A 24,301-nucleotide genomic window follows, 5' to 3' on the forward strand; every position below is an offset into this window, starting at 1 on the left:
AGGAGGCTTTGGCGCACGCTGGCATCAGGAGGCGGGCGAGTTGCTTGCGCTGGCGCTGGCTGCGTGTGGGGGGGCGGCCACGGCGAGGGGGGCGCGGGGGCCTGCCGAGGTCGGCTTGGTTCCCGCGCGAGCGTCCCGCGCGTGCGACGCCCTCCCTGACGACTGTGACGCGCGGACAGACGCACGGACAGTCACACGGGCGGATGCACGAACAGACGCACGGGCAAATGCGCGTTCAGACGCACGGGCAGACACACGGACAGACGCACGGACAGACGCACGGACAGACGCACGGACAGACGCACGGACAGACGCACGGGCAGACGCACGGACAGACGCACGTTCAGACGCACGGAGAAACGCGCGTTCAGACGCACGGGCAGACACACGGGCGGATGCACGAACAGACGCACGGCCAGACACATGGGCAGATGCAAAGTCAAACGCGTGGGCAACACGTCTATAGGCATGTGACGATCATTATTATTCCTGTATTCTAAATAATACAAACTCACATTCGCCAATAACACCGTGGCCTTAAAAGGAAAAATGTCCAATGTGCGACGTTTCAGGTAATGGCCCTTCTTCAGAGCACACGATGTGTCGAGCGTTTGTCACTTCTGCTGGTAGAGCTGTCCGACATACACAAGTCAATGTGGTGGTGTTTTGCACCCTAACGACACTCACGCGTGCGTAGGCGTGCTTTGCGAGCTGGGGGTCAGGAAGTGACCATCACCTCACCTCCAGGAGGACCAGGATGCTTTGCTCTAGCGTGTCCAGGGTGTGCTGCCGCGGGTCGTGGGAAGACAGCCCTCGCCTCAGGCTGCCCAGAGACTCGCGGATCAGCTGTGGACGCGAGGGGCGAGGACGCGGGTGGGTTTCATTATTGTCCCCCCTTTTACTCAAAAGGGGAAGGAAAATCACGCAATGGCGTCGTCTGAAAAGCTGATTAGCACGGTTGGCTACGTACGAAAGAAGTTCAACATAAATTTCGATTTAAAGCTTTCGTGACTGCAGGGATTCATCTTCTTGGTTCTTTCGGTAAAGTCACGTAGAATGGAAATATTTTGTTATGTTTTATTTTTATTATTTTATTATTTCCATTCTACGTGCCTTTACCGAAAGAACCAAGAAGAAGCTCAACATACGTATGTATGTAGCCAACCGTTTGACCAGCAAAAGGTTGTTGTGACGTCACTCACCGAGTGGTTGGCATGGACGTAGCTGTGGCTTGCCGAGGTATGTCCGGGATTGTGACCGGGCGAGGTGAGGCCGGAGGGGCGGGCTGCCCCGTTGGAGCAACTTCTCCTCTGCGAGCGTCCCTCCTCCCCCTCCCTCCTCCGCAGCGTTGCCTCCCTCTGACAAACACACAAAACATTGGCAAAATCATTGCCAAGCGGCAGCGTGAACGCAATTCGTTGGCACGCGTCGTGACGGTTTCTAGTTGCGGCAGCTACATACTCCTTCCCTTTATTAGTGCTACCCCTATCCCGTCCCTTTGATGCTGCTAGTCCTGTACAATGCACGGGCATAAGTAGTATTAATCATATACCTGCATTTCCCATAAATGTGCCCATAAATATGCAAAATTTCTCTTGATATGCAAATTCTTCTGTCAAGGCGCCCTTCCCCCCCCTTCCAACCCAGCTTAAATATACGCTCCAAGCATGGTGCTGTTTCATTCAGACGCTGTCTCCCCGACAGACCTGGTCTTCACCTGATGATGGCTGCTTGCGTTGTGGCCGAAACGTCGTGAGAATTATTTTATTATGTTTTATTTTATTATTTTTATTGTTTCCATTCTACGTGACTTTACCGAAAGAACCAAGAAGACGTTACTGATCTCATCAAGGAGCATAAACCATCACGCACATTTCGGTCGTCCTCGCAGCAGCGGCTTTTTGCTCAGCCATCGAACAAAGGCTTCGCTGCATCGCGCCTTCAGATGCGCTTCTACGGCCGTCTGGAATGCTCTTCCTTCCGATATTAGGAAGCCAATGGAGCTATGCACTTTTAAATATAGATTGACAACTAATTTCTTGACATATGCGTTTTGTGTTTAGTTTTTTGTGGAGAGGCGCACGCTTGGAATTAACACTGAGAGACAGGAAGGGAAACGCATTTTTTCGAATTCGGTACAAAACTCGATATTTCAAGAGCCGCAATGCATGTGAATACATACATGCACACATTACGTCACGTAGCAGTCCGTGAAGAGTTGCATGCAGCTCTAGAGCCACAGATTGCCGACCCCTGGGTTAGACCGTTAAGAAAAGTAAATAGGGCACCGCAGTAGCGAAATGTTAACTGCCTCGCCTGGTACACAGGAGGTCGTGAGTTTGATCCCGACCCTGGCGATGCCTGTATATTTGAGTTTGCACGTTCTCCCCGTGGTCGTGTGGATTTTTCTCCTGGTTCTCCATTTTTTTCCCTCCACGTTTAGACATCAACATGCGTTTTGAGCATTTGGCTGCTTTACATTTCCACATGATAAGCCACTTCTTTGAGCTGTCGTTTGTGGCCAGGTCGCTTCTAAAAAAAGAGCTACGGAGCTCAGTGGGCCTTAAAAAAATAGTTTAGTTTCGTAAATGGGCTTGGACAGGATGCTTCGTAATGAGGAATTATTGCCGGTGGTCAAGACCAAGGATGGATTGGTGAACCGCCAGATGTTATTGGCGGTCACGTCAACGCACGGGGGGGGGGGGGGGGGGGGGGCGGTGGGGGCGCTGGCTCGCCATGGCAGCCGCTGGCTGGGGCCAAAAACGTCTCTTACCCTGAGCTCGGAGATGAGGGCGGATTTCTCTTCCAACTTCTTTTGCAATTCAGCCTGCAACAAAAAACGCGACAACGCTTTGGGGCGAGCATGACCGTCGACGTGACAACAGACGCTTCCTATTAGTTGGTTTATCGTAGCCAATGCTGCGATCCAGTATATCTGTGTTTGGCTTCGTGCCGCGCGCCTCTGATTAGCACGGTTTGGGCTTCGTAACGGTGCGAAAGACGTAATAGCCAGCGAAACGTCAGGGAACTCGAACTGTAAATGTCGTGGGGTTTACTCTCCGACACACTGGTGTGTGCTGAAGTCGTAACTAATTGGCAAGCTTTATTTACTTGACTAACCTTATTCATTGGCTGCGTGTCGGGTGACGGTGGGTTAACGACACATTCATATTTACGCGATCTAACCTTTATTAAAAACCTTCATCGTGAATACATACACACGGCAGAAGTGTTAACGGCAAGAATTGCAGCACTTGAAAACGATTACGTGGCCTCGCCCGAACGAAAGAAAACAAACGCGGATGAAGCTTCCAGATAGCGAGCGGTGGGGAGCGCGTGAGGGGGGGCCCTTACGTTGTGATGCACGGCGCTCTCCCTCTCTATGTTGGCTCGCAGCAGCTCCTGTTTCGCCTGCAGCAGCGTGGCCTCCTGCTGCGTCAGGCAGCTCCGCAGGCCATCCTGTGTGCCGGCAGGAAAACAAAATAAACATCCCCCACCACCCACCAAAGACCACCGCGACGCCGGCACGCAACGGCTCACTCTGGCGAATGACGTCTTCACGTTCCACCGTTCCGTTCTGTTCTTGCATTCACCAATGCGTGAAGGGGCATACGGCAATATGCCAAGTCCGTTTACACAACGCGTTTTCACTGGAAACGCGGTTGTAACGGTTAGGAATGCTTTTCGTTACGGTTATTACACCCACAGTATCATTACGGTTATTACACCAACAGTATCATTACGGTTATTACACCAACAGTATCATTATGGTTATCACACCGGCAGTATGATTATGGCTATCACACCCGCAGTATGATTAAAGTTATAACACCCACAGTATCATTACGCTTATCACACCCACAGGATAAATACGGTTATTACACCCACAGTATCATTACGCTTATCACACCCACAGTATCATTACGGTTATCACACCGGCAGTAAATTTATGGCTATCACACCCGCAGTATGATTACGGTAATAACACCCGCAGTAGTAACCAGGGCAGCCTGCTGGATTCGAACGGAGAAAGCGCCACCGCAAGCGGCCTCACCACGACGCCCTTCGTGTGCACGCTCTCTTGTTTCCACTTCAAGACGTCTTGCTGGGGGGGGGGGGGAGGGAACGGGAGGGGGGGGGTGGCAATGGTTTTAGGAGAACAAATACGTCTCATCCAGCAGTGGATTAATCTTGGTTGACATCCCGTTGACACTACCGCATTGTACCCTTTCTCTTTTAGAACGAGGTAAGAGATTGCTGCCGGCTGAGCACTCTGACTTTGAAGCCAGCCGGCTACCTACGCAGCATTGTCCGTTGGCCAGCTCTCACACCGAGCGGCCCGGATTCGATTCCAAGTCTTGGCCAACATCGGCGGTGAGTGATCTCTGCACCCACCACCCCAAGCTCACCAAGTCGCACTCACCAGCGTGAAGTATGGTCAAACGACCCCCGTGACTGACACGACTCTGGCGCGGGGGCTTCATGCAGCCGTGGACTGACAAGCGGCTGGAATTATATTCATAATAATTATAATAATTATCTCGGCGAGAGGATAGCCTTGGAGAGACGCCCACCTTCAGGAGGTGGCATTCCTCAGTGGCCTGATGCAGTCGGCCCTGTAGGATGATCTGCAGGAAGAGGAGGCCCACGTCAGTTCACGATTAAATCCCCACCGACAGCAAAAAGCAACGACAACAATTTAAATCTGCAGGACGTCTCAATCCCCGGCAGATTTTTTTGCGCGCGTTTAGTTTCTTGTCCTTCCCCCGCACCTCCGATTAGCAAGGCTGGCTACGTACGGTGTGAAAGGTGTTCAACATGCACATTGCAACACGACGGTAAAAATCTACGTGAGGGTGGAATGGCGGTGGGGTTAGGATCAGGGCAGGGACACGAGGGAGAGGTGAGAGAGAGAGAGACATTGCGGCGCAGCGTGGGATGCAGAGACGACAACAACAACGTGGCAACAACTACACAATACAATAACAACACAGCGACAACAGCAACAACGAGCCCCAGGCACAGCCAGGGCAGCCAGAGCAGAACTAACGAGCCCCCCGGGAATCTTCAAGGGGCCCCGTGCCTCTTCACTATCCACTCCCGGCATGAGCTCTCTGCCGTTGTTTTTCGCGGGCGGGTGCCGATGTCTCCCCCCTCACCGTCTTTTCCCAGGCGTTGTCCTCGGACAGCTGCAGCTGAAGCTCCTCTTCCTCCTCCTCGGAGAGAATTCCGTTGAGCAGCACGGCCTGGTGAGGCACACAAAGACGAAGATCCCCCGTCCAGCAGCACACACGCAGGAACGATCGCGAGACCTTTTTTTTTTTGGTTCAAAATTATTTTCGCGTCATCTGATCAGCGGCGGCGGAGCGATAGAACCGACGATCGGTAGCATCATCGGTTTACTTCAACGTTCGCATCGCAGCCCCGGCGCCAGTTACCTGCAGAGAGTTGAGCAGGTTCTGCACGCCTCTCACATCAGCCTCCCAGCCGACAGCCTCCAGAAAACCCCCTGCAACAAGACGCCAGGCAACATCACGACGCACGTGGACACTCCCTGCCACTTCTTAAACTGCTCATCTCGGATTTTGTCATCGGGTATTATGCCAGTAACCGTGGAACTTTTGGGCCTCAAGTTGGTGCCATGATGACGTCATGGCACCCACTTAAGGACCCGGATGAGGAAGTTATTCCGCGCGAGAGCAGAGCTTTTGTCAACACCTGACGATGATGAAACGTTTGGGACATATTAATTAATAAATGTCGATAATAAGGACCCCACCACCCCGACCCACCCACCACGCGTTAACGCGTACACGAGGGAGCTGGCCTGCACTTTTCAAATTCACATTTGCGAGCGTGAATTGTCGCACGACTGCGATCGTCTTACCGCCATCCTCGGAGTAAATGCGCAACCGCTCCTTCAGCGTTGTTCGGCCTTGCTCCGATTGGCCGGACGTGTCGGTCACGTGATCCGCCAGGGCCACGGCGATTGGCTTGATTGACGTGGCATCGCATTGTGACCTGAGGCATAGAGACGGACGGCCCCACCGTTAAGTACGCACGTTTGCGGGTAAAACACAAGCCAATGATTACTTTTTAATGCAAATCTTCCCGTGTCTCGACGTAATTCCACGCAGCAAACTCTCCACCTTTTCCTGTATGGACTCTCTTCAGCTTGTTTCACTGGGCCCAGGTGTCATACACAGCAGGTGGTACACACCGATTAAAATAAACCATATTCTTTCAGACACGTCGCTCTGTTGATTGGCACGATGTTCAGACTTTCACAAGCACTCCAAAGCAGCTTTCCACTGGTTCGATCTCAGTCCACCGTAACAATGGCCTCGGTATACACGCTCAACTGCATTTCGCGGCCTTGAAAGGAAAAGCAAATGAACGGGCGACGTTTCGGGGAAATGGCCCCTCTTTTCCAGCACATCAAATAAAAAGGGCACCGCTTCGAATGCCACCTCTTGTATACTTTTCATATTAAGAAACGCGTTGGGGTTTTTTGTCACTTGTGCTTCAATGCTGTATTCAGCAGTGCAGTTCTCTCCCTCCGACAGATAGCTTGAAGACCGTTGAGCAAACTGATCGGACTACATTACTTCTTTAACTCACGTGCGTGCCTTATGCACGTGTACGTGTACAGGATACGCACGCACCCTCGACAGAGCCGGAGCGATCCTCCCCCCTGGCATTTCGGTGAATTGAGACGATTCAAGATCTCGGTTCGATTCAGGAATCAATAGATTTTTTTGACACTGCGGTGAGTGTAGCAGCCACTGCTGGCTGCAGGGGTCAAGGTCATCTCTTACACCTTGCTGACAACAAATATTAAAAGTAAAAAAACGTATAATCTTCGATGCAGGTATCGTGAACTTAACGATGGATTACATAATGCAGTGCTACACCCTTAATCAAGATCACCATCATAATCGTCGCCGTCATACTACTATTGATTAACTGGAAGATGTTTTTGCAACGCACTCCTTATAAATTGAGAAAAGAATACAACAAAAACATAACAAAACAATCCCTCTCTCAAAATCCAAGTTTGTCTTGCATGACCCGACCTGGAGAGCGGCCAACAATGTTTATACGGAGAGAGAGATAGATAACCTGGCTCAGCGACCGCCACCTCACTGCCATCTGCGAGTCGAAAAAATCAAAAGCCAGTTTGCGAATACGGGAGTGTGCGCAACAGTGCGTGCTTGGCCAAGGCGAACAGAGGGAGTTGTGGATTGCAGGCTCTTCATAGTCCACGCGTTGTGGTGAATGGGTGGCTTATCTGACGTGTCCGAATGAGCGTTCGTCTTCTGAAATTATTTATTGAGCAGAGAAGTCAGAGCACAGTGAGCGCGCGCGTGTGTGTGTGTGCGCACGCTTGTGAGCAGTCCTTTTCGTGTGGTTACATCTCTGGATTATGGGCACCCCAGCAATCAAACTGACAGAAACTTTTTCGAGTGGAAGTCTGCGTCAATGCTTTCACCCTTCAGTTGGAACGCGTCAATAAAAATGCTCAACCAATCAAAAGTTCCACCTCCACTGCACTTGGAGCCGTCATCTGTTCCACTGCAGACCGAACCCCGACATATTTTCTCAGCCATCACGAGGTCTGTTGTCAAACCTGCGCAGTGATACCGTAACAAAGTTCGACACAACACCGGTATCGGATCTCTGTACAAATCAATTCCTGCCGCCTCACTCACAGATGCCAATCCCCGGACAGGTGGCAACCCCCCTACAGCGCTCCCCCTGTGGTTACCGTGGCGACGCGGGCGTGTCCCCGGTGACCCCGTGACCCCGCTGACCCTCGTAGTGACGCACGCGATCACGGACGCTGCGGAAGGTCACGGCGCTGGGGGAACTGGGAGTCTCGGGAAGTCCGGGGGGTGCGGAGTCCTCACTTTGTGGGGGGCATGGGGGGACCCTGAGGGAACAAAGACAGCTGTGGAAGAATGTCCTCTCTTTTTTTTAAGGCGCCACGGTGGCGAGATGCTATCTCCCTCGCTTGGTACGCAGGAGGCCGTGGGTTCGATCCTGACACTGTTGACGATACCTGTAAATTGAGTTTGCACGTTCTCCCCGTGGTCACGTGAATTTTCCTCCTGGGACCTCAGGTTTTTCTTTTCACAATTGGAATCAACATCAAGCGCTTAAGAGTATTTGGCTGCTATACATTTCCGCGTGATGAGCCACTTCGTTCAGCTATCATTTGTGGCCATGTCGTTTCTGAACAAGAGCTATATGGCTAAGTGGACGATAGGGTCAAGGTCCTGAACTCATTCCTTCTTCAATATGATTTTATTTTGCACGTCTACATGAATCTTATGCATTTTAGCCGGGTTCCCTGGGATGTCCAAAGTGAGTTTGAAGCTTGATTAATGAGACTAAAAGACTTTAACCTCAGTCGGGCACTCAGTCATAACACTATACCTACGTCACGATATTGACTATTTGAACTTAATTGAAGTGACTCGACTTTGACTTAAATGTCTTTCTCTAATCGTGTCCGTACAAATACAAACTAAGTTGTGAAATGCCACACGCACCTCATGATCACTAAACACGTCCCAGTGCTATTCGTGAGCACCTATGAAGGCCGGAACGGCACACTAGCGGGTGAGGTGGCCAACACCACGCCAGGCCGTCTTTGTTAAGACACCGCACCAGGTACTCATTTGAGGCCGAGTCGACCTAGGGGAGGACCAGGACCAGTTCGTATCACCGGCACCAGGGTTTTGGGCATGAGCGGGAATCGGGCTCAGGTCGCCGGGTTTGTAGCGCAGCGCGATAACCGCGACGCCATCGCTCCCCACTACTGTGCTACGCACGCACATAAAACACACAAGGTCTCCAGCTTATACCGAATCAGCAGCACTCTTTACGGCAAAAAAAAATAAAAAACTGTTTACCAATCACCAGGCACGCGCAGCATGGAAATCGAGAGTACATATTTTTTACGGTGAATATCGGTAAACGCGGAGAGAGGCATGCTGTCGCAGGCCACGAGAACCGAAATTTTCAACTATAAATTATTTTATTTTTACCAGGTAAGGCCCCACTGAGCAATTTAGCTCTTTTTTAGAAAGACCTGGCCACAAATGATAGCTCAACGAAGTGGCTCATCACGTGGACATTTATAGTGGACCCGGAGAAAATTATTTGCGACCACGGGCAGAGACACCGCGGGCAGAGACACCGCAAACTCCAAACATACAGCAGGCGTCAGGGTCGGGATCGAACCCACGACCTCCCGCATACCAGGCGAGGTAGTCAACATCTCGCCACCACGGCGCCTAAAATATCTGGCCGCAAGGGGGGAGCAGACGGCAACGTCGCCCCCCCCCGTTCGCCACGGAGCCCGGACGTCGACGACGACACCACCTGCGCGTCCTCTCACCGGGCCTCACAGATGGCAGCGGGGCTCTGCGCCATGGAAACGGCGGAGCGCGGCGCGCGATTGGCCATCGCCGTCGGCGACGAGGCCTCGTCCACGCCGGAGCCCGAGTATCGGCGCCTGTGATTGATCGGCTTGAAGTGGGCGGCCAGCGCAAGGACGACGCGCATGATTGGCTTCAGGTTGCCGTCGATGATGTCTGTGGAGGTGGGTAGGAGGGGGGGAGTGGGTGGTTGAAAACTCAACACATTCGCAAAAAATAGTGTGGCCTTAAAAGGAACAATATATAATAGGTGACGTTTTGGTCAATAGCCCTTCCATTGCTTTACTATTTTATTTAGCAGGTAAGGCCCACTGAGCTATTAGCTCATTTTCAGAAGCGACCTGGCCACAAATAATAGCTCAACGAAGTGGCTTATCACGTGCGGGAATTTATAGCAGCCAAATAATATAGACACAGAGAAAAATCCACACGCCCACAGAGAGAGAGACACGCAAACTCCAAATGTGCAGGTGTCAGGGTTGGGACCAAACCCACGACCTCCTGTATACCAGGCGAGGTAGTTAACGTGGCGCCCTCGAGGAGGAAGTACAGCAAGTAGGTGTATTTATTAATAACGGTGATTGAGGTGTGAGAGTGGTTTAGTGGTCAGAGACACTAAGCCAGCACTGATGAGATCCTGGGCACCCCTAGGCTACTATACATTGAGGAGATGCACAGTGTACAGTTTGCCTCCATTGCCCCGCTCTGTCCTGCTCCCCGTGTTCTCAAGCTCATGCAAACGAGACAACAGAAGTAGGTGGGTGTGGATCGATGCGCTGAAATATTTTGCTATCGTAGCCGCCCCGTTCTTCTATCTTCGCAGACGGCCGCGTCGTCGCGCGGACTCACGGTGCCCCCGCCGCTGCTGCTGCTGCTGCTGCTACTGCGCTATTGTTGGCGCGCCAGCGTCATCGCCGCGCCACTGCCCCGCTCACCTTGCGCAGACGTCTGGTGCAGACGCACGCCGCGGCTCGCGATGAAGCCCAGAACGGCCTCCACGTTGTCCCTCGCCTCGTCCGCGGTGCTCGGCGTCTCGTGGACATGCACGTGCACGCCCACTATGGGGAAGGGCGGGGAGGGAGGAACCACGGACGAGCGGGGAAGGCAGCAGCAGCCACGCTGTGAGCCTACTCTACCAACAATTGCCTGAGTTCTGCGATCCTCTATATGTCAAGGTGTTATCGGCCATTTAATGAGTGTTTACATGTGGGTGGAAACAGGAACACCCAAAGTAAACCCATGTATGCGAGGGAGAAACGCTCTATCCCATACAGACACAACAGGTGGAGTGCACATTTTTGCTGTGCTGCTTTCTCCTGCAGAGCCAAGGTACGGCTCCTCCTCAACGCCCACGGGGAAGGGAGCATCGCAAAATTTGTGCGGTGATCCACCTACCCTCACTGCCTTCAGCGTTGGATCATAGGCCACGTGCATGATCGCCACCACCACCTAGCGATAAAAAAACAAATCTCGAAACCTTACTGCTCTCCCGCGTCGAGGAGATATCCAATCAACTCTCGCTACGACTGCCGTTCACAGGGAGAGGACGCATGCCGGGCGTGACGGTCGTTGTTTTTCGGCCTCTCTCCCCTCCGACGTCAAGAGCCCTGAGAATTCTCCGTGCGACCCAAAGAGACCGGCGGGGAAAGTGCTGGCGATAGCGAGCGCCTATTAAAGCCAGCATGGCACCAAGCCGAGCCGTTGTCGTCTTCTCAGTGCTATTACGCATCGTAGTGCGACTTACGCGCCACAAAAGCAGCTCTGTGGCGCGCGGGAGCCACTGAACGTTTGTGCTACAAGGCATCGCGTCGCCACGGGACGACGACACTTCACTTCGGAAGTGGCCTCGCCCTGCGCCAAGAGAACGGCCTGGGAAGAAGACGTCGCGGAACTACCGCCTGAGGTGACTCGAGCGGGCCCCACGGCCGCACGGGGGAGCACGCGTTGCGACTGGCCCCCCAGAAGAGTGTTTGTAGCATGACAATACAACCGAAAAGGGTTAGGGCCTCGCCGCTGGGATACGTATCATTTGGCAAAGAGGACCAAAGTTGACTCAATGGGTAGTCATTGGCGACCGAGCTGAGATCGTCAACTCACTGCGTGTGACAAATCACGTTTAAACACGGGTAACTCAAACTTGTATTCCAATTTAAGAATGCAGCGAGCGGTGCCATGACACGGGCATTTCAAACGCCTTTGAACCATCGAGGCACCACCGCCTCCTCCCCTCCCCTTGCTCTCACATTTAGCGGGTGCCGTGCATTAAGAGTCTCAATGAAAGCATTCCTATTGGCCTCCTCCGCCGCTGAACATAGGACGGCCTTTGTTCCACCAGCGCCACCTCGACCATGTAATGCTACGGCTGGCAAAAACCTCATCGGCACGAGATAACACGAGCACGCACGAAAATAGACAAAGATCCCCTGTGTAAGCTTAAAAGACTGTTGGGGCAAGTGTTGTTTGCGAACACCTGTGGAGGCTGGAAAGGCACACGAGGGGGTGGGTGGCCAGTACCACGCCTGGCCGCCTTTACACACCGCACCAGATACTCATGTCAGGCTGAGTCGACCTAGGGGAGGTCCAGGACAGGTTCAGATAATCATCACTGGTGTTGGCCGTGAGTGGGAATTGAACTTGGGTCGCCGGGTTCGTAGCGTAACGCAATAACCGCGACACACTGGAAGAAAACCCACGTGTACGAGGGGGAAACTCTCTATCCCATACAGAAGGCACAGCCAGAGTCCACACATTTTCTGCACTGCATTCTCCATGTCTCCGTATGTCAGTCTCAATGTTAGTATCCCCGTGTCCCCACATCTCCGTGTCCCCATGTCCCTGTGTCCCCGTGTCCCCATGTCTCCATAACAGTAACCCCATGTCCCTGTCTCTGTGTCCCCATGTCCACATGTCTTCATAACAGTAACCCCATGTCCCTGTCTCTGTGTCCCCATGTCGCCGCATGTCTCGCGTGTCCCCATGTCCCTGTGTCTCTCTGTCAGTGTCCCCGTGTGTCCCTGCGGTCCCCATATCCTTGTGTCTCTCTGTCAGTGTCCGTGTGTCCCTGCAGTCCCCATATCCCTGTGTCTCTATGTCAGTGTCCCCGTGTGTCCCTGCGGTCCCCGTGTCCCTGTGTCTCTATGTCAGTGTCCGTGTGTCCCTGCGGTCCCCATGTCCCTGTGTCTCTCTGTCAGTGTCCCCGTGTGTCCCTGCGGTCCCCATGTCCCTGTGTCTCTCTGTCAGTGTCCCCGTGTGTCCCTGCGGTCCCCATGTCCCTGTGTCTCTATGTCAGTGTCCGTGTGTCCCTGCGGTCCCCATGTCCCTGTGTCTCTCTGTCAGTGTCCCCGTGTGTCCCCGCGTCCCTGTGTCTCTATGTCAGTGTCTGTGTGTCCCTGCGGTCCCCACATCCCTGTGTCTCTATGTCAGTGTCCCGTGTGTCCCTGCGGTCCCCATGTCCCTGTGTCTCTATGTCAGTGTCCCCGTGTGTCCCTGCGGTCCCCACATCCCTGTGTCTCTATGTCAGTGTCCCCGTGTGTCCCTGCGGTCCCCATGTCCCTGTGTCTCTATGTCAGTGTCCCCGTGTGTCCCCATGTCCCTGTGTCTCTATGTCAGTGTCCCCGTGTGTCCCTGCGGTCCCCACATCCCTGTGTCTCTATGTCAGTGTCCCCGTGTGTCCCTGCGGTCCCCATGTCCCTGTGTCTCTATGTCAGTGTCGCCGTGTGTCCCCGTGTGTCCCCATGTCCCTGTGTCTCTATGTCAGTGTCCGTGTGTCCCTGCGGTCCCCATATCCCTGTGTCTCTCTGTCAGTGTCCCCGTGTGTCCCCGTGTGTGCCCATATCCCTGTGTCTCTATGTCAGTGTCTGTGTGTCCCTGCGGTCCCCACATCCCTGTGTCTCTATGTCAGTGTCCCCGTGTGTCCCTGCGGTCCCCACATCCCTGTGTCTCTATGTCAGTGTCCCCGTGTGTCCCTGCGGTCCCCATGTCCCTGTGTCTCTATGTCAGTGTCGCCGTGTGTCCCCATGTCCCTGTGTCTCTATGTCAGTGTCCGTGTGTCCCTGCGGTCCCCATGTCCCTGTGTCTCTCTGTCAGTGTCCCCGTGTGTCCCCGTGTGTGCCCATATCCCTGTGTCTCTCTGTCAGTGTCCCCGTGTGTCCCTGCGGTCCCCATGTCCCTGTGTCTCTCTGTCAGTGTCCCCGTGTGTCCCTGCGGTCCCCATATCCCTGTGTCTCTATGTCAGTGTCCCCGTGTGTCCCCGTGTGTTTCCCCGTGTCCCTGTGTCTCTATGTCAGTGTCCGTGTGTCCCTGCGGTCCCCATGTCCCTGTGTCTCTATGTCAGTGTTCGTGTGTCCCTGCGGTCCCCATATCCCTGTGTCTCTCTGTCAGTGTCCCCGTGTGTCCCCATATCCCTGTGTCTCTATGTCAGTGTCCCCGTGTGTCCCTGCGGTCCCCATGTCCTTGTGTCTCTATGTCAGTGTCACCGTGTGTCCCCGTGTCCCCGTACGTAGCGCCAGTAGAAGGTTGGCGAGCGCCGTGCCATCCCTCATGTCCGCTCGCAACTCTCGGATGGGCGCCGCTCCTGGCACGCGGCGCAGCTGCCCGTTCACCCAGCACACGTACGCCTGCAGCTGGGACTGCATGCACACAAAGACGAAGATCCCCCCCGTATTGCCTTTTTAGCAAACGTTCATCTGAGGACGGCTGCTTGCGTTTTGGCCGAAACGTCGTGAGAATTATTTTATTATGTTTTATTTTTATTATTTTATTATTTCCCTTCTACGTGACTTTACCGAAAGAACCAAGAAGAAGGGAAAGCGTTGTTCGCGAATAGCACCTATGCAGGCCAGGCACGGCGCACGAGAGGGTGGGTGGCCAGCACCACGCCCGACCGCCTTTGTCTTCCCAGCGGCGATGTTTACACACTGCACCAGGTACTCATTTGAGGTCGAGTCGATATAGGAGCAGCCCAGGACCAGTTCAGATAATCGTCACTGGTGTTGACCGTGAGAAGGAATTGGGTCGCTGGGTTCGTAACCACGGCACTACGGCACCCCTTCAACAGACTCTTCTTCAACACACAACCATACTCGCACACACACACATACGTGGGCATACACGTGGCTAGGAATCGAACCCAGCCTCCCATCTCGTCGGCTCAAACGATCGCACACCTCCATTGATTGACGTTCCATTGACCCTGACCTCCTCAGAGAGTGACTCCCACAGACGTTGAGTGCTATGGATTTGGTGTCGAATGACACCAACCCGACCCTGGGCTTCGAGACCCTAACCCTGCCTGCACGAGGCATAACGGTGCCAGTGGCTGTGGCGGGGGTGGTGGTGGTGGTGACATTCGAGGCAAGGGAAATTGGGACCAGATGGTAACCATGGTAACTGGTCACATGGGGGTGCAGGCGGGTAGCTGGAGTTGGTAGAAGGTTGGGGGGAGGAGGGGGTGGTGGTGTGGTGCCAGGGCAGGAAGGTGATTAGCCAAAACAGCCGCAGCTGTTATCTGCCTGACCATAAGCCATTTCATACGGAAGTTATTTTAAAAGGCTCGAAACTTACGCCATACAGGACCAAGAGTATGGGACTCTTAAAGGTTGGATACTTTCGATGTACAGGACTACGATCACGGGGCTCTTAGAGGCTAGGGTAAGCAGCTGGCTGACTTTTATATGAATCCATCTGTGTGGAGTTGCTGTCTTCTCCTGTGCGTGGGGGTTCCTCCGATCACTTCGGTTCCCTTGATTCAGAATTTGTTCATTTTTGGGAGAGATTGTGCACGTGTCATGTCCAGTTTCCCTCCCACACGAAGCCAAACGCTCATTAATGGTATTGGCCAAACATCTGAACGCAGCAAGATCCTCCTGATAAAAAGCCTTTAGACAACTAGTAATCATCATAATGCACAGCTCTGTCAACCCACTGCTGGATAAATGCCTCCCCCACACCGTGTCAATTATGGAGGTCATCTTGCCGTACTTCCCCATGCTGCTCAGCGAGGGTCGGCGGTGTGGGAATGCTCAAGTCTGGCTCAGGTATCGCACGCCACCGACGCTAGCCGTGGGCCCAAATCCAACTCGGCCAGCCGAATTCATGGCACGGTGCGCGAGCCACTGCGCCACCGCCACCCTCTGATAAAGGGCATTGATTGTGTATAACGTAACAAACCAGGCTATCTTCTTGGTTCTTTCGGTAAAGTCACGTAGAAGAGAAGTAATAAAATAATAAAAACAAAACATAATAAAATAATTCTCACGACGTTTCGGCCACAACGCAAGCAGCCGTCCTCAGGTGACTTTACCGAAAGAACCAAGAAGATGAATCCCTGCAGTCACGAAAGCTTTAAATCGAAAATTAAACCAATCTACTTACAGCACGGCTTAAAGTTCTGCATCACGCAAGCTCCCGAATGGCTGGAGAAGTCACGTTACTGCGCTAAGTTTGAACCTGAGTTTCCCTGGTCGCACTTCTCTCCCTTGCAACAGACTCCGGGTCTCAATGAGCTCAGACCTGTTTACAAAGGTAATTTTTCCAATGCTTGTTTACGGATAACTTTGTAAGTGTATGGGTCTCCATGTACGTATGTATATGTTTATGTACGTGTCTCTATGTAAGTTACGGGGTTGTATGTAATCGGCTTGTGCAGTTTAGCTCACTTCATTACTCTAAATGCAACGTTAAGCTTATCAACCGCAAAAATTGTAAGAAATTAACAGACGATTAAATGCATCATGAATATAAGTCAATTATAACCTGTGCATCGATACATAATGACATACCTCTTGAGGGAAACTTTCTCACACACGAGTTAATACATCTGTAGTGCAGCCTTCCTTTTCAAACATTTGCATACGAAATAAATTTCCATAGGAACGTGGAATTTCCAACACTGGCCACTTATACATGTGAGCACTGCCCCGCTAACGTTTGAGCAACTTTTACAACAACTAAATATTCAACACGTTCGCCCATAACACTGTGGCCTTGAAAATCCAAAATATATAACAAGCTTTACTACCCGGCTTCGCCCGGGACTTGGATCCACCACGCCCGACCGCCTTTGTCTCCCCAGTGGCGATGTTCACACACCGCAGCAGTTACTCGTTTGAGGCTGAGTCGACCTAGGGGAGGCCCAGGAGCGGTTAAAATAATCGTCACTGGTGGTGGCCGTGAGCGGGAATCGAACTCGGGTCGCCGGGTTCGTAGCGCGGCGCGCTACCCACTACACTACAATGCGTTACGCTTCCACGTGCGAGGGTCACGTGACAGATGTGACGTCACAGCTCACATGCCGTGCAAAAAAATAAATGCATTATTGAGCTCCCCCCTCCAAAAAAAAAACACAAAAGTGTATTTTAACATTTTTTGCATGGTGTACAGTCTGGAAAGTACCCACATGGCATGTCGGGAAGTACGCTAAACATTTGAACAGACACACATAATCACAACTTTGCCTTTTATAAATATGGAGATAGACAACATTTTGGGCAATATTATCTATTATTTTGGGCATTCTTCACGTAACAATGTTCTAGTTTACCAGGTAAAGCTCACTGAGCTACATATCTCTTTTTTCTGAAGCGACCTGTCCACAAATGATAACTCCACAGAGTCGCTTATCTTGGGGAAATTTATAGCAGCCATATACTATAAGCGCATGATTATAATGTGGAGGGAAAAACTGGAGGACCCGGAGAAAAATCCATGCGACCACGGGGAGAGAGAGACACCGCAAACTCCAAATATACAGCAGGCGTCAGGGTCGGGGTCGAACCCACGACCTCCCGCATACCAAGCGAGGTAGTTAACATCTCCTAGCCACCGCGACGCCCATGTCGTGAGGTCAGCACTCCACACAGCAGCACTCTACCTCTTTGGCCTCTCTAGTGCTGTGAAGAAGGGCCATGCCCGAAACGTCGTATATTATATACTTTTTGAGACTACAAACACACACACACAAGTGCTGTTGCTGTTGTTATTGAGGAACGTGCCGAGTATGTTAATTGTACTTGTGCACCAGTCCACTGTCAATGCACCAGCATCCGTTGACGATTGTAAAAAGCCAAATGTCAAGTCTTGCAGGCCTCTAACAATCGTTGGTTTAAGCATTACCGTTGCTGCTGTAATTTCTAATTATACTGCCATCCGATACTGTCATTCAAAACAGAGAGCCGTTAAGTACACGTTTCCCCCAACACTATAATCAGCCAAGGCTCTTGAAGCGTTACGACATTGTGATTAAGCATTACCAGTCACCCCTCTAAATGTATTCATAGGTTTCCACTTCAGTGAACTCGGACAATAAACAATGTTAATTTAAAATAAAGAATGGGTTTCTTTCTTTCGCTTGAAAGAAAGACCACGGCGTTGCGGCTAAAGCTGCTGCAGTCGAAACATCTCAATTACTCACAGACCACTTCGTGCCCACCAACATTGTTGTTACGAAGTGCTCACTTTCCGCACCTCCGCTTAGCACGCCTGGCTACGCACGCATACATACACATGCCCTCGCTTGTGTTCAAGTTGAAATCGTTTCCTTAAAGACCCTGCCACACAAAGCCCTTCATGCCCTGGACACCAAAACCCCACAGTTCATCACCCTCGTCCTCCACCTCCTCTATGGTCTTCCACACCGAGCAAAACTCGCAGCGTCGTTATCGTCTGCTGTCAAACGCTCGCCACGCTCGGAGATTCCTACTTACATTCGAAACAGCTCTCGGCAAATTTTGTCCGCTACGCTCCCAATTCACTTTTGGCATCCAATTGCATCACTTTGATTATGTAACATGCACGCGTGCAGTGTCACAAACACCGCTTCGTCTTCTTCTCCTTCTCCGCACCTACGATTAGCACGGTTGGCTAAGTACGGTGCGAAAAAAGTTCAACGTACGTGCCACTTCCCCAATTAAGAGGACAAAACGGTGTAAGTGGGCTCCGTACCTCCGTAATCTCGCCCTCGACGGACACGCTCTTAGAGCGTGGGTGCATTTCGCTCGCTCCCTCGCTACGCCCGGCAGAACCCGGCGGATGTCGTTATCGTCTCCTTCGGCCCTTCGTCACTTTGCGCAGCGCTGCCCTCTCATCAGATGAAGGAACTTGCCCTCCCTCTCTCTCTCTTCTCCCTGTCGCTCTCACTCCCACCCTCTCTCCCTCCCGTGCGAGCATCCACCAATCGCAAGGGCCCCTTTCCCAGCCACATTCTCAGAACATCACTTCCTCCCTCCTTCCTTCCCCCATCGCTCTCCCTCCCTCGCCCTCCCTTCCTCATTCGTGTTGGGTTTGTTTCTTTATTTTTCTAGAAGTGGCACCCCCTGAGGAGTGAAAACACATGGCAGTCAGCCGGCTCTGCAAAGACGCCGCTTGTCCTCAGGATCTGCCCGCGCCCACTGATGGGAGGCACGAAAGCCCAAGAGACGCAGAGATGGTGTTGGACTTCTCTGACTGCACCTGTCCCTCCAGCTGTCTGTCTCTCTTCCCCCAATTAACTAAAAACACACCAGGATGGGTCATGTGCCCTGGCCTTATTCTACGGCTCTCCGTTACTCTCTCGCTCGTACTCTCACTCCTGTCTCTCAGCGCGTGGACTTACAGCGATTAGAAGGGTAGACGGGTAAAAAATCAATTATCATATTTTCACTGGCAAATGAGGTTCCCATAGTGTAGATGCTTGCCCCGAGCTCTCATACTCTTATGGTGCATTGTCTTTGAGTTGTGTGCCTTTTGGCGTCATCTGGTCCAACCCATGTGAGACTAGGCTCTAAGGAAAGCTGTCTCGGGTGTGGACCAATCAACTTCAAGGACAGTGCACATTATCAGAGTTATGTTCTTTTGTTTGTATTATGACTGCAGGTATTGCGGTCTATGCAAACATGACTCCTTGTAAAAAGGTGTCAGTTTTGTTGCCAGATAGAAGGGTAAAAAACCAATTATCATATTTTTACTGGCAAATGAGGTTCCCATATTATAGCGATTATTTGTTTGCTGGTGACTGTGTATTTCATATCGGAATCGCCTCCAGTGCTGTTGCTGCTGGCGGCACTAAAAGTTGTTTGAAAGTTAAAGTCTCCCCCTTTGTGTTCCACCCACTCAACCACTCGTGTCTCTCTCTCTCTCTGACGAAGGCATGTAACGATTCTACGTATCGTCATGACCCACGGCCGGGAATTGATTCTAGAATTGTTTTTGTTTTGGCTCATCTTTACCGTCCCGTTGGTATTGTTTCTAGTGTTTTTTTTTGTAAAAAAAATCTCGGTTACACATTGTTTCCGAGCAAAAATGTACACACCAATATACATCATGCGCACAGATAAAGCAGCGGCCCTGCAATTTCCCTCTGACCTCCACTAGAGGGCAAGCTCTCGCTGAGCTCCACAAGAGAGTACTTTCTGCCTACCCTTCCACACTGGCCAGACGGCATGAAACAAGTAGGAGTACCCACACTTTACCCCACCACGCACCACCTGCCAATCGATTATCAGCGATGTCGCTATTCATACTGCTGGGTGGACCGAGGCGGTGGGGGGTTACAGAAACCTGCCCCTCTCTTTCGACTGCCACACCGGGAGATGGAATCGAACCGACAACATCAGGATCGCAAATCCAGTGTGCTCACCATTACGCCATAATGTACATCATCATCGTCATCAAGAATCCACTGCCACATTTCGTCATTTGTTTCCACCTTCCTCTGTCTTGTGTCAATATGCTCAAGTAGTGCTGTAGTGGCCACGTCTTTCTGGCACCGATCTCTTATGATGTCGTCGTCAAGCCACTCTCTGTTAAGGTCTTCCTCTCGTTCCTGCAGTGGTGCACAGGCCGAGAGAGGGAATGGGCTGACTGCAAGGATTTGGAGCTGATTGGACTTGCAGAAGACTGCTACCTACCAGCGGTGTCAAGATCCGCCTCTGTGGAGGAGCCTCGTGAAGAATTTTGGAGGCAGTTGCCCACCAACAACAAAAGGAGAAGCATTATTCACAATGGGCAGAGCACCGGGTGGCTAAAACACAGCAATTTGGCACAGTGATGAGCCAGAGGTCACAACCGGGTACCCGATACCCATACCTTACCCGACACCCGGCTACCCGTACCCGGCCAGGTATGGGTACGGGTTCCCGTGCGGCCGGGTATGGGTACGGTTAGGCCGTGAGTCACTGGTGAGTAACCGTTTGTCACTCATTTCGGGTAGAGTACAGGTACGGGTAGGGAACGGGTACCCGTACCCGGCCGGGTACCCAGCTGGGTACGGGTACCCATTTGCGACCGTGGTGCGGCCGGGTACAGGTACGGGTAAGGAATCAAAACACGTTTGCGACCTCTGTGATGAGCACAGGTGATGGTGCATCTGCCAGTCATCCATGTTAGTTACCTTACAAGGCCTGGGTTTTTCCCGGGACCTTTGGCCAGTAAGCCTTCCAAACTTCCCGTGGACTTAAAATACAGGCGCTGTGGGGATGTCCCAGTCAACTAGTGGAAAATGATCGCTCTTGTTGTTGTGCATCTGTGTGTATGGAAATGTATTCATGGGCATTTGTATACGAATGTCTTGCGTGCCACGCAGCGAAAGATCCCTTACGGAGGACTCCGTGGACGTCGGAAGGTGCGTCATCTGAAGCTCCTCTCTGAAAAATAGAAACACAAAAACGTCATTCGTTTGTGTGTGAGAGCAATGCAATGCTGCGTACTCATATTTCCAATGCGGTACGTACAAAGTTCATTAGCCCTCGGTATAGAATATACCCACTGACTTGACCATGGGTATGGGCTTACTGCCTTTTGGGCCTAGATCAGGGTTCAGGAACATGCGGCTCTAGAGCTGTATGCGGCTCCTTAACTACTGCTTGGGGACGTTATGAATTAAAGACTGTCTCGTAATTTACACGCATTGCGGCTCTTGAAATTGAGTTTTTTTTTACTTACCACCGAATTCGAACAAAAACGGCTCTCATTGTTATTTTGGTTTCAGACACCCTGGTCCTGAGATGCAACAATCCGTCCAGCCCCTGCACACGAGCTAACATCTCGGCTCAGACTCTACGGCAGACATCCTTGCAGGCGCGTTCCTTCCTTTGGCTGCCACTGCGTCGTTAGTCTCGACCCACTTGCCACACCGGTTCCTTCCAGCGCCAACGACCTGCCCAAGCCCACTTATTTTTTATATACAGCGAGCTTTACTACCTCGGCATCTCCCGGGACTTGGATTCACCACGCCCGTCCGCCTTTGTCTCCCAAGTGGCGATGTTCACGAGGGGGTGGGTGGCCAGCACCACGCCCGGCCGCCTTTGTCTCCCCAGTGGCGATGTTCACACACCACAGCAGTTACTCGTTTGAGGCTGAGTCGACCTAGGGGAGGCCCAGGAGCGGTTCAAATAATCGTCACCGGTGGTGGCCGTGAGCGGGAATCGAACTCGGGTCGCTGGGTTCGTAATGCAGCGCGCTACCCACTACACTACAACGCGTTACGCTTCCACGTGCGCGGGTCACGTGACAAATGTGACGTCACAGCTCACGAGCCGTGCAAAAAATGAATGCATTATTGAGGCCCCCCCGCCCCCCCCAAAAAATAAGTGTATTTTTATATTTTTTGCATGGTGTACAGTCTGGAAAGTACCCACATGTCAAATTTCAAGTTTGTTGCATGTCGGGAAGTACGTTAAACATTTTGAAGAGCCACACATTCACAATTTTATTTGATTTCTATTACTATTTGTTCCCTACGTAACTTAACCGAAAAAACTAAGAGTACACATTCACAACTTTGCCTTTTATATATATATGGAGCTTACGGCCTTGTTATGAAGATCAGGACCGGTTCGGAACATTGGCCGTCCACTGTTCACCCGGTCAATCGCCTGCAGCACAACGCGCGCTAACCACTGCGCCACCGCTCCCCCCACCAACAACAACAACACCACCACAAACAACAACACCACCACAAACAACAACAACACAACAACGACCCCCGTGCAGCCTCTAAGAGAGTCGGGGCAAGTGCCGCAGCAACCACGCCCGGCCGCCTTTGTCTCTCCCACTGGCGATGTTTTACTACAGGCCGCAGCAGGTACTCATTTGAGGCTGAGTCGACCTAGGTTGAGGCCAAGGACACGCTTCAGGTAACACAAAACAACACAAACGAACCCGGCCGCTATCTGTTACCGTTGTTGTTGCTGCCGCCGTTGTTGTTGTTTGAATGGTTTGTTGTTGTTGTTGTTAGAATGGTTTGTTGTTGTTCTTGTTAGAATGGTTTGTTGTTGTTGTGGAAATGTTTGTAAACCACACGACTCGAACAGGCCCCCTTGCTCCTTCTTCTCGCTCGTTACCTCATCGTCATCATCACCACGGTGGTGGTTGGTAGTGGTGGTTGGTGGTGGTGGTTCGTGGTGGTGGTGGTTGGTGGTGGCGATGGTGGTGGTGATTAGTTACGGTGGTGGCGATGGTGGCGGTGGTGGTTGGTGGCGATGGTGGTGGTTGGTGGTGGTGGTGATTAGTTACGGTGGTGGTGATTGTTGGTGGTTAGTGGTGGCGATGGTGGTGGTTGTTGGTGGTGGTGGTGACGATGGTGGTGGTTGGTGGTGGTGACGATAAACAAACGGCCCCGGCTCCGTCTCCTTGGCGACGGCCTCCCTGCGTCACGGCGCCACGCCCACAGCCCTCAGGCCACGCCCACAGCCCTCAGGCCACGCCCATAGCCCTCAGACCACGCCCATAGCCACGCCCACAGCCCTCAGGCCACGCCCACATCCCTCAGGCCACGCCTATAGCCACGCCCACAGCCCCCGCGTCACGTGGCCCAACCTCTCCACCCCCCATCGAAGACGACAAACACACACAGTGAACACAGTGAAGACATATTCTTAGATTTTTCGGTAAAGTCACGTAGGTAAAAAATTAAAATTAATAAAAGTAAAATACAAATAAAATAAAAATCACGTTTCGGAAACGTCGTGATTTTTATTTTATTTTACTTTTATTAATTTTTTACCCACGTGACTTTACCGAAAAAACCTAAGAATATGAATACTTGCAGTCAACGAAAGCTTCAAATCTAGAAACAGTGAAGACAAAGATTCCTCACCCGCCCCTCCCGTATAGCCTGGACAGACTGTTGGGGCTTAAGTGTTCATTGTTTAGCAATAAATGCGTGTGGGAAGCAACATTGCCGGATTCTCCTAGGAGCAAAAGTAGCTACATGTGTAGTAGCTATTACTACAAATGTAGTAGTAGCTACTACATTTGTAGTAGCTATTACTACAAATGTAGTAGTAGCTACTACATGCTACTATACATACTACTACATATGTAGTAGTATGTGTAGTAGCTACTACATATGCTACGGGCCCCGCACTTTCAAAGGCCCCGCGCTAAATGCTTTCGAGCTATCAATTCCGGTTCAGTGATTCTGCACTTGCTCTATTACTATAGTACTATACCGCCCTCAACTTTTACGATCGACCGAGTGAGACTAAGTTTTCCCCTTTTTTTCCGGCAAACAAAACGGGTGTTAAGATATTCTTGTTTTTTTTCTTAAAATTGTCTTGCTGTGGATTTCACACCTGATGATGATTGCTTGTATTGCAGTCGAAACGTCGTGATAATTTTATTTATTTTATATGTTCTTATTTAATTATTTCCCTTCTACGTGACTTTACAGAAATAACCAATAATATGAATCCCTGCAGTCGCGAAAGCTTTAAATCAGGTGTTAAGATGTTAAAACACCAAACTGAAACCTTTTACAAGGAATCATGTGTGCATTAACCACAATACTTGTGGTCAGAATGCAAACAAAAAACGTACTCTGATAATATATGCATTGTCTTTGAAACTGATTGGTCTACACCAGAGACAGCTTTCTTTTG

The 24,301-nt window shown here is 51.5% G+C and overlaps 1 protein-coding gene across 5 annotated transcripts; it reads right to left on the bottom strand.

Annotated features, from left to right (window-relative positions):
- Positions 1–23,104, bottom strand: DIXDC1 (DIX domain containing 1). 5 transcript variants are annotated; one of them, XM_061551013.1, is made up of 17 exons: positions 22,599–22,730; positions 21,621–21,785; positions 21,019–21,064; positions 13,945–14,074; positions 10,382–10,504; positions 9,407–9,602; positions 7,769–7,933; positions 5,888–6,021; positions 5,439–5,509; positions 5,160–5,246; positions 4,575–4,628; positions 4,055–4,105; positions 3,355–3,459; positions 2,774–2,827; positions 1,203–1,358; positions 742–846; positions 1–162 (listed from the first exon to the last, which is right to left on the bottom strand). In XM_061551013.1, the coding sequence occupies exons 2-17, from the start codon at positions 21,626–21,628 to the stop codon at positions 25–27; spliced, it is 1,623 nt and encodes a 540-aa protein (XP_061406997.1). In that variant the 5' UTR covers positions 21,629–21,785; positions 22,599–22,730; the 3' UTR covers positions 1–24. The 5 variants fall into 5 exon arrangements, with proteins under 5 accessions (XP_061406997.1, XP_061406996.1, XP_061406999.1 ...); XM_061551012.1 differs by lacking the exons at positions 21,621–21,785; positions 22,599–22,730 and adding an exon at positions 22,763–23,104; XM_061551015.1 differs by lacking the exon at positions 21,621–21,785 and having other exon boundaries at positions 22,599–23,103.
- Between the last annotated feature and the right edge of the window lie 1,197 nt (positions 23,105–24,301).

Source organism: Lethenteron reissneri, chromosome 13 (genome assembly GCF_015708825.2).
Source record: "Lethenteron reissneri isolate LAM-NWPU_2019-01 chromosome 13, ASM1570882v1, whole genome shotgun sequence".
Lineage (NCBI taxonomy): Eukaryota > Metazoa > Chordata > Hyperoartia > Petromyzontiformes > Petromyzontidae > Lethenteron > Lethenteron reissneri.